Below are 11,423 nucleotides of genomic sequence, written 5' to 3'. Positions count from 1 at the left end.
ACCTGTCAAAAAATTACAATATGGCGGACAAATGTTTAAAATTTCCCCTTAACTTTTTTTTTTTATACTACGTCGGTGGCAAACAAGCATACGGCCTGCCTGATGGTAAGCAGTCTCCGTAGCCTATGTACACCAGCAACTCCAGAGGAGTTACATGCGCGTTGCCGACCCTAACCCCACCCCCCTCGTTGAGCTCTGGCAACCTTACTCACCGGCAGGAACACAACACTATGAGTAGGGTCTAGTGTTATTTGGCTGCGGTTTTCTGTAAGGTGGAGGTACTTCCCCAGTTGGGCTCCGCTCTAGATCTGGAATGACATCTGCTGTGCTGTGCCCTACCACACAAGGCGAGATGACATTCACATTGCCCATACCTCTCTTTTGGACGTAGTTTAAGGACATACCCGGGTCCAAAACTTTACTTACCCCCCTCGTTGCACAATGTACTCGTACTAATGTAATGCATTATCTCCCATATTACTCGTAACACATTATAATATTGTATCTTCAGAGCGGAAAATATGTTTCCGGGGTAATATGTTTCCGCAAATTAAAAAGGATGTTAATCTCATTTCTGGAGGCTAGTCCTCGAATATGTGAGCCAGCATAGTAATGTTTGATTACATTATTTTTTCCGTATCAGATATTTGTCAAAGACATGGTATGAAATTATTTTGATTATATTTTCGGGTAGTAATGCTAATTACGAATAATGGATGTTAATCTAATTTCTGGCGGCTGGTGTCCTCGAATATGTGAGCCAACAGTAATGTTTGATTACAAATTATTCTTTCCTTATCCGATATTTCTCAAAGAAACGGTATTATCGCACACGGCGGCCTCATACCAGTGCAGTTTATTTGGAAAATCCCACAGTTCTTTTTACAGCTTGTTATAATGCCAGGTATTTTATTTTTGCGTTATTTCATTTAAATCTGAGTAATATCAATCAAATCACACCACTCTCCGTCATCACTTAATAAACACGGCGCAAAGGGGTAATCCCGAATGTGTCGTATCTAGAGCGAGATCAATATCATATGTCAGTTGTACATTCATAAGTACTGGCTACTTTTTTTCTAAACATCGATATCATTACTACATATAGGTATAATAGTTGCAGAGATATAAGTCACCGCGCCACAACACTTTCCGTGATATCTGGTTTTTGATCCGACCCACGGATCTACGCATCTACGGGTTTTATAAAACTAATAAAAAATTGCTACTCTAATAAAACATGATCGCCCTAAATTTACTTGGCGCCGTTCCGTGGAAAAGAAGTTGGGTGTATTTGAGATGGGGTGGGAAGAGGTTACCCAAGCTACCCAGGATCGGAGTTAGTGAAAGAAAATTGTCCAAGCCCCACCGCAGGGGTAACAGGATGAAAAGAAGAAGAATAAAAAACACTTACTATTCTTACTAAACATGTACGTCGATATATGCGGGCGTGTAGCTACATACAGGCGCACCGACATAGCCCTAATATTCGGTGGGCGCGTGGGTACCGTCGCGCGACACCGCAGCGCGAGGTAGCCCCGGTGTGTTTCGTAGTCGTCGGGGTATATGCGCAGTGTCCGCCATGATGCGCGCAGGCCTTCGCTGTCGGGCCCGGATATGTGTGTTGGGTGCGTTATTAGGGGGTCCTGTGGAAGAAATGCAGTGTTACATGTGTGGTTTGTAGAAGACAATACTCTCTACCCGGGGACTTATTAAAAGGTATTATCAATTGAATGCACCGAACCGTGATGATTGGCGGAAGAAAGGGGAGGCCTTTGCCCAGAAGTGGGACAGAACTAGGCTACATTTTTTTTAAGACCACTTCGGTGGCAAACAAGCATACGGCCCGCCTGATGGTAAGCAGTCACCGTAGCCTATGGACGCCTGCAACTCCAGAAGTGTTACATACGCGTTGCCGACCCTTTAAAAACCTGTACACTCCTTACATAAAAGAGGCAAATCAAAATTGCATTTGTCTTGGCAAATTTTCATTGGTGAGACAAAACTTGCCAAGCCAACTATGGGCCCATAGATAAATGCCTTGCTCTGCTCCTGTGGACCACTAATGTCAAAAAGAAGTACCCACTTAGGGCGGCACGTATTGCAACCCTATGAGGTACAGAACATTACGGCCCAAAGAATCTGGAATTTCCTGGATTCAACGGGCATCAGTAATGAACTTTAAAGGGCTGTCACAATAGATCACTACCTGGTCGACGTGGCACTCAAAGGCCCGAAACCCCAATAATAATAATAAATGCCTTAAAACTAGCATACATATCATACCATATATCTTAAAAACAAACACACACTATGGCTAATATGCATTTCACAACCGCGCTGTATCAGGGAGCTGGCCACGGAACCGCCAAAACTTGACACCCTTCTGCCAAAACTCCATATTTGTAAATAAAAAAAAATAAAAAAAAATCTTTTATTTCGTGTAACAAGAGACACATATCTTCTTAAACTAACTAAAACTAACTAAAAATCTAAATTTCTAAATTTTAAAAATCTTAATTTATTAAACGGGCTTCACCATTTGACAGTACTAGTGGGAGAGTGTAATCTTCCACAGTGTGATAAATATACACAATCCACCCTCTCGGCTATCATCTTCAGAATGATGTTGGGACTGCTCCGCACCCGACGCATCAGGGATGCGGTGCGCCCGCGCATTACCGTGTGAAAGCAATTTACGCGCGCCGCAGCGAACATACGACAGCTCTGCTCCGTAAAGGTCGCTAGCTGTTCAGTCGAAAAGCTCACCACAAAAGAATTGAATTTCTGCTGCATATGTCAACTTTAAAATACCGAATGCTCCTTATTCGCTTAACTGTTGGTTGAGGAAGAACATAGGCAATACGATTGAAAATAAGCATACAGCTTTCCTAATGAAAGTAGTAGCCATTATGAACGCTTACAACTCTGGGGATGTGATTTGCACAATAAAGATCCTAAAATTCTTATTAGACATTGAAGAACGCTTCTTCAGTATAACACTTAACATTCGCGTTTAGTACACATATTTATTTAGTCACGTTAGCGTGATGTACTTTAATTATTTTTTATCTTATCCGACGTTTCAGCTGGGTTGCACCAGCTGTGGTCAAGGATAGAGCCTCCGTTTAGTTTTTGATGCACCAGATAAAACAAAAGTGTTTAGTCTAAATAGATACTTATATAAAGGTCCCGAGCTACTAGTACCATTAATAAGAATCATGTGGCGATTCCGCGAAAACAAGGTCGCGATCTCTGGTGATATCAAGGACATGTTTCTCAGAGTTAAAATAAAACCCGAAGATCAGCAAGCCCTACGCTTTCTATACCGAGATAAGCCCGAAGATCCTATAGATACTTACCAGATGACGTCACTCATTTTTGGAGCAAATTGTGCGCCGTTATAGCAATAAGTTGAAATAAGTTCCGAGAGATGGTCGCCGACGTCAGATGATGACATCGCACAACAAGAAGAAGATAGCATAATTCATCAAAAATTAAAATGTGCGGCGCTTCGCATTTACAAATCCAGAGGCGGCTAATTCACGCAACACTACGTCGACGACTACATCGACAGCTTACCTGATGAAGAAACTGCAATAAAGCTAGTCTGTGACGTCACCTATATACATGCGCAAGGCGATTTTCATATACGCAATTGGAATAGTCAAACCGTCATTAATATCATTCTAAAAGAGACTCTCGGTAACAGCGCAGTAAGGTTCAAAGTGGTCTAAACCCGTTGTGATCTAATCACGTTAGAGAGATTTACTTTAATTATTTTTTTCCTTATCCGACGTGCAGCTGGGTTGCACCAGCTGTAGTCACGTATAGGGTGTGCTCCCAGTACCGGTTTTCTATACAAGTACAGTACCGGAACCGGGAATTCCCGGTTCTCGCCATACAATCTCAGTACCGGAATGTCAGTTCCCTAGGATAACTAACGTCCCGGCAAAAAGTCAACGGAGATATGGGTAAACAACACTAGTTCAGGTACCTGGAAACTTCTGTCTCATAAGCAGGGATCGGACAAAAAGTGCGGATGACGTAAAAATGACGTACTTAATCTTGCACACAGGATGATGTTTGAGTTTGTATTTAAACTTCCGTGTGACATGTAGTAACAAAGTAGTATTAATGAAGTAACAAAATAATCGTAAATAAATCCATGGAATTAATAATACAGGTGGTAGGGTGATGTAGTGAATAAAATAAATTTCACGAAACTTGTTACCATAAGGTATAATTATTTGAAATTAGTTAGAACAAGTCTGTGGGATCCTCAGATAAATAGGTTTAATAGTCAAAAGTGGGAACAGTAGGTAAGATTAGCAGTATACGTGTTTGTCACGTACCTCCAAAAACGGAAAATTGCCACAATATTCGAGTAAAGATGACATTTTAGAGCGTTTTCTTATATATTAGTAAATATAAATTTTAGCTAAATATAATCGTGAGGATACAATATCTAAACAATAACGAAGTCAATTTATTGTTCAGTCAGCGTCAAATACTTCGTAGCAGTCAAAGTAGCCAAATAGTTCGGTACACCATATATTTAGTATGGTGTACCGAACTATTTGGCCACTTTGACTGCTACGAAGTATTTGACGCTGACTGTTCATCTGATTGACAATGTGTCAGTCAAAAACGTACTTACTCATTTCAAGTGGCGATATCGTTTAATAAAGAGGTCAATAAAGAGATTGATAAATGATACGTGATAATTGTTTATGAAAATCAAAAATACTATTTGAAATCATCCTATAAGTGGTTTGACGTCATTCGCACTTTTTGTCCGACCCCTGCTCATAAGAAAACCTCGACTACCTAAAATACTAGACAAAGTTTGCCAGCGCTTTCACCCATTGAAATTTAATTTCGTCTGCTCACAAAATCCCATAATTATTCCAGTTCCAACATCACAATGAACGTCTCAGAAGTGCTTTAAAACCGCAACTGATGCCTAACCCCATTCAAAAAGCACATTTAACACGTTTAATGCGGAACGGGTCATTTGGGCCCTGTACTACTGTTCAAGATAGTTCAAATTTTGAATATCCCTGATCGCATGACATTAATCAATTTGTTATTCAGTGCGTGACGTGTCAAATACGACCTGTGACTGCAGGTCAGCCTTAATTGTGATTTGTAAATTAACTTATTAATAGCAGTGTACTAAAACGTAAAATTTGCGGCGACTAGCATCAATGAATAGATTAGTGTTATGACTATGTAAAGTTATTTTCATTTTACAAGTAGTAAAATGCAAATAACAATAATGCTTAATAATGCTTAGTCAATTTGTGTAATAATGTCCCTTAATATTTATTTATTTATTTATTTATTTCTGTGTACAGTGGAGATTAAACACTTACTGGCTCTCATTGATTTGTACCGAACTGTAAAAAAAAATACAGGTCATTTATGGAGTGTATCGTGTATACACATCAGGTTTACTAAACCACGCCCCGCACTGAATGTGTTAATGGAACATCTGGAACCACACCGCGGTAACAGAAGGTATAAACTAACCTTAGCGCTTAATAGCGTCTTAGCTGTTAAGTAAATCTTAAGATTTATTAAACAGGATATTCCTAAATACACGTACAATTCGAACGTACATTGACATCAGAACGATATCTGAATGATTTAGTTATCTTGCGTCTCGCTTGCGCCAATACATGTGCGGACGAGCACGAGCGATATCATTTTGATATAAAAATGTAGGTAAGTTTGTTTTAGCCATGAGGGTTGTGACAATGATGTCACAATATAATTTGTGATGTTACGACCGTGACACGCCAATTTATTTTTAAATGCTATGTCGGTGGCAACAAACATACGTCCCGCCTGACGGTAAGCAGCCACCGTAGTATGCCTGCAGCTCCAGAGGTGTTACATGCGCATTGCCGAAACACTCCGCACTCGTTGAGCTCTCGCAACCTTACCGACAGGAACACAACACTGCGACATGCACACGAACACTGCGACAGTATGCGAGCAAACGTGTATTAAATCCAAAACTATCTTTAAAATCCGATAAATCACGTCAAGTGACTGTTCGCAATACATTTATAGCAACAATTGGTTACGAGTAAAATAAAGAACAACTTCGTACCGATCAAAATACAACTAGCCTCCTAGTTACAATTGGGTGACATCAAAATTATATCTAAATGAAGTCGGTCGCTCGTGCGTTGCGCTCGCGCGTACATAAAGCTACTGTTACACATGCTCTAGAATAGCATGCTAAAAAGCGTGCTATCAGTATGCTTAATATGAGCATGCTTATGGACTGTTTACATTTGCTAGCAATGAGAATGCTAGTTTTAACATTTTACTACTTCGATACTAGCATGCTCAATAAGAAAGCCTGTTCATACGGGCTAATGCACGCTCCCTTCCACCCGCGCTACCGGTAGCATGCCTAAAAATTGCACGGCCATTGATTTTTGTGCAAACTCAAAATGAGCATGCTCATTATTAGCAATGTTTCGACACGCATACCACTAAGTAGCAATTGCTCAATAGTGGCATGCTTTCATGCTAGTAATCAGCATGTGTAACAATACCATAATACATGTACGGATAATAACGAGCATAATGCATACGCGACTGACCTCGTTTACATATCATTTTGACGTCACAATGTAAGTTTGAATTGGCCTCACTGTACGCAATATTCTTTTTTTTTCAAAATTTTACTTAATTTATTTGTTATAAGAATGACGTTAATGTATATAGAGTAATTACTCACCATATTTTACAAGTCATATTTGTATTAACAAAAAGTTATCTTAGTTGTTCCTTAGAAGCGCTGGTGGCCTAGCGGTAAGAGCGTGTGACTTGCAATCCAGAGGTCGCGGGTTCAAACCCTGGCTCGTACCAATGAGTTTTTCGGAACTTATGTACGAAATAATGTGATATTTACCAGTCCCAACCGAACCGAACTAATCCCAACAAGGCCTAGTTTTCCTTCCAGGTCAGGTGGCAGTCGCTTTCGTAAAAACTAGTGCCTACGCCAAATCTTGGGATTAGTTGTCAAGCGGACCCCAGGCTCCCATGAGCCGTGGAAAAATGCCGAGACAACGCAAGGAAGAAGAAGTGTTGGTCCTTAAATAAAATGAAATTGAAATTCAATACATTTGCAGCAAGAAAATTGGCCAAATAACATAATACCATGAGTAAAATAAAATGTAACTTCGTACCTATAAAAATATTTAGGTCATTGAAAGCTGCCCGTCACCGTTTGGGGAGGAAGGGAGATGTTTTGACACTTTTCCTTGATAGCAGGCTTGTCAGATGAAGTAGCAGGAAATAAGGGCACGGTGAAAATATCCATACTTACAGCAAAATTACAACCTATTGTAACGAACATTATTTAGAAATAGCTTATATTTTGACTAATATTACTTTTATTTATGACAAGCTTATAAAAGAGTATCAATTGACTCTTACTTTTCACTGGATCCCGCCATTTTTGAAGTGTTATAAAAAGACGGGTAGGCAGTGACAAGCGGCCAGTTCGAGTACGGACAAGTTATAGTGAATACGTCTAGGAATATTTATTGTAAATTGGTTGCTATTATATCTTTATCTTTAATAAAGTGAAAATAATGGTAAAAGTATTCATTTTCATCATCAATTCGGAAATATCTCAACATTGCTACGTTCACAAGGCGTAAATTTTTCCCGTATACGGGATTTTATCGAATACGCTAGTGACAGCAAAAATTGTATGGCATCTTTCGAACTCGTCCACTTGACGTCTATGCGGTAAAGCCGTCTAGCCCTTTGAGAAATAAGGAATAAAAAAAAATAATGTAATGTAGTCAAAGATCATAGTACAGTGAAAGAATTAATATAAAAAATAGATTTCCATCCTCCATAGAAGGATATTTTTTACTTTACTTTTATTTTCTTAGATTTAATTTAGTTAGTAAGAAACTACTTTTGAAGAAAGTAGAAGCATAAAAATTTGTCAATTTTATACCTCACGCAATAAAGCAGTTTACATTTATAAAAAATTACTATATGAAAATTATAATAGCAGCTTTCCAAAATTTCTGCGCATTCCTCGAAATGTAATAGCATCAGATAAAACGGTGTCGACAAAGTTATAAATAAACGCCAACAGCAGCTACTCGCATCGAAACCGACATTGTATTTTTGTGACTACCTTCCCTGTTACACGGATATTAACCAAGAGGCAATACACAGAATATAAAACAGTAAGTACTTACTTACTTGACTGGCGCGATGACCCACACTGAGTCTTGGCCTCCAACACATCTCAAAACACAACTCTTCAAAGCTTTAAAACCCTACTGAAAAATCATTACTTGTCTCTTTCTTAATGTGCCGCTGTGTTATATTATGTATGTATGTATATTTAGATATGTATCTAATATTTATTTATTTTAATATAGGTATGTATTGTTATATTTATATGTTTATTTAAATTGTAAATGTACTGTATGTACTGTCTGCTTCATGTATGTGTAATTTTCCTATTCCTCTAATTCATTCGTGCACTACCTGTTCTAAAAACTTACTGTTCTTTATATCCTGCTACCCTAAGGTTGTCTGGAAGAGATCGCTTACAGCGATAAGACCGCCTGTTGCTACCTTTCTTTACATTGTAAATCTGTTTTTTTTTAATTTGTCTTCTTTGTGGTGCAATAAAGAATATTTACTTACTTACTTACTTACTTACATCGTTCCGCAATTTTGCTCGATCCTGAGCAAATTCACGACAGAACGAACGAAGGATTAACGAAAGAACTCGTTATGAAACCGACACAAGAGAATATACGATCTGGAACAGTAAGTGTTGATGTAAAAACTAAAGTCAGACCAAAGTAATTTTGCGCCAACTTGGCAAGCGACAGAATGTAAATGTGCCACCATAAACTTAAAAACCTATGAAATTAAATTAAGTTAATAGGGCCACTTCCACATTTTGTCACTACAAAGCTTCGACTGCGTATTCGTATGTCTGGATGTTCTCCTCTACAGGTCGCAATTATCAACCAATTTTCGTGAGCAGTTTCTTTCGGGAGCAGTAAATAAATATATATTTTTTTTGTCGTCTCGTTCTTTTGAAAAATGTTCATAAGAAGTAAGTATATTTTGTTTTTGCTATTTTTAAGCTTATGAACCTTAACGCGAGGTCTACAGGCTCACAAAGCCACTAGTATATTTAAGTTCATGTAAATAATGATGAATTTTATATTTAAATACGTGTTTTGTTCGATGTAAGATTTTATTCTAGAAATTTTCTAGTCTATTATTTCTTATACAATTTGAGTGTTTGGTGATCTTATTGTAAAATTCTCATTATAAAGTTTTATATCTCTATAATATTTTTTTTTTAAACATCAACAAATGCATGAATAAATTGCTCTAATATTTAGACTTAAGATGATAATTATTTGTAAAATATGACAACTTCCAAGTGCTTGTTGCGTACAAAATATTTCTGGCTTTGATGTTGTTACTGCAAATAAATGGTCACTGCGACATTGCCGGAATTATTCCGGTGCGACGGAGGGATTCCAAATATTCCCCTTTCATGTCGCCGCTGATAAGTTCCGTGGCCGAATCCATTTGCTTTATATTTAGCTGCTTTTGAAACTTGTATAGTAATGAATTTCGTCGTTTGATGATATTACACCTAATGGCTTGGACATTTTCACCTGAAAGTTCGCAGTTACTGAAAGAATTTATTTCAGAATCTCTAGCAATTATTACAAATACAATATAAATCTCGATCGTTCACCATCGAGTCGACAGTCCCGAGGTGTTGGAGAAGTTGGGATTGATAGTTCCTAAGAGGATACCCCAGGATGTGGACGGGGCAGTAACACCACGCCGCCGGCCATGCCTGTTGCAGCGGCCTTCTGCTCGCACATGCTACGCGAGGCACGCTCCTACCTCACGCGCTCTATCGAGCCTGCATTCAATGCTCGCTCAGTACGCAGATGCCGACATGTTTGCCAATAGTTTAGCGTACCTATGCAATACTGCTAGACACTTTTTGAATTCGAATTATTGTAATTAATTGGCTGAATTTGTAAATTTGATCTTCCTTGACATTTTATATATGCTAAATATTGTAATTAATTGACTGACTATGTAAATTTTATTTTTCTTGACATGTTATCTGTTTGTATGTTTTTATTTTCCTGACATCTATTTTTCTAGTGTGTAAGCGAATTGGTGTAGTACTGTAAGCTTGCACTGTGTTAAATAAATAAAATAAAATAAATTAATAATCTATCCTAATAAAAACTAATCCACATTAAAAATAATCCATTCATTAACATTAATAAACATCAAATACAAGTCACTTAAAATACAACACGATAGGTACATTCGTCTAAATAATAATAAAAACAAAAAGATAGAGATCAAGAAAGCAGTTACCTACTTAGATTTGCACTTACTTTATTTTTAAAGAATAATTAAATTGGTTATATAAAGTACCTAATATTACATAACACGCGCGCTAGACGAACAGGCCACGCGTGTATCAGTGACGTCATTCCGTGCGTAGCGTGCTCATGCACTGCTGAGGAAGTATCTGCCTACGTTTCGAGATCCGTATCGTTTCGATTTTCGAATAAAAAAAATACTACTTGACACCAGAGCCCCTTGTGTAAATTTATTCGATAGCGAAACGTGACGTACGCATTTGCGCTAAGTCTCATTTTGTATGGGATTTAGAAACAGCGCGCCAAGCGGAACATTTTGGAAACTCAAAATGTATTTAAGTATTAATAAATATTTATATATTATATATATCTTTCAACACAAGCCTTATTGAGCTTACTGTGGGACTTAGTCAATTTGTGTAACCATGTCCTATAATATTTATTTATTATTTATTTATTAAATCTTTCCTCAATCATCTTCGCCTAAACTCTCTCTATCTGTAGGTATTTACATAAAAGTAATCAAAATCTACCCTCACATGGCTCATTAAACCAGTTGAGGGCTGATGAAAACGTTACATGGTCAAATAATTCGTTCAGTAACAGATCCAGGCGGTTTTGTATTTGGTTGTTTATTTTTATTTAAGTACCTAAATATACAGAGTATATGATCACTCCATATAGTGACCTTCGCCATTGGACAAACCCTGAAATCCCACGTAGGGTTACTTCTCAGGAATGCTCTGACGTTAATATTTTTTTAATTAGAACAAACGATAAAAAAATAAATTTTTCGAACAAAAGTCATTTGCAATAATCGACAACAAAAAGACACACTGTGTTAATCTTTGGTAGTGTTTTTGACAATTTGTTCGAAATATTTGATAATGATGACATTTTTCAGAAGTCAGAAGCTTATTAGTGTCATAAATGAAAAAGATAATCAAAAAGGTTGAAGAAGGTTCCATACTATTCTTTGAGGAT

At 37.7% G+C, this 11,423-nt stretch overlaps 1 protein-coding gene across 1 annotated transcript in view; it reads right to left on the bottom strand.

The window, feature by feature from the left end:
* Positions 1–420: 420 nt before the first annotated feature.
* Positions 421–11,423, bottom strand: part of LOC133521817 (uncharacterized) — a 207,839-nt gene continuing 196,836 nt past the window's right edge. Inside the window, exon 5 of the mRNA XM_061856897.1 lies at positions 421–1,646. Within this exon, the coding sequence (XP_061712881.1) occupies positions 1,341–1,646 (306 nt within the window). The 3' untranslated portion in view covers positions 421–1,340. The remainder of the gene's footprint in view (positions 1,647–11,423) is intronic.

The sequence above is a fragment of the Cydia pomonella genome, chromosome 10 (assembly GCF_033807575.1).
Source record: "Cydia pomonella isolate Wapato2018A chromosome 10, ilCydPomo1, whole genome shotgun sequence".
Lineage (NCBI taxonomy): Eukaryota > Metazoa > Arthropoda > Insecta > Lepidoptera > Tortricidae > Cydia > Cydia pomonella.
Note: the sequence above shows the minus strand (reverse complement) of the source record. Positions and strands in the feature narration are given on the sequence as shown.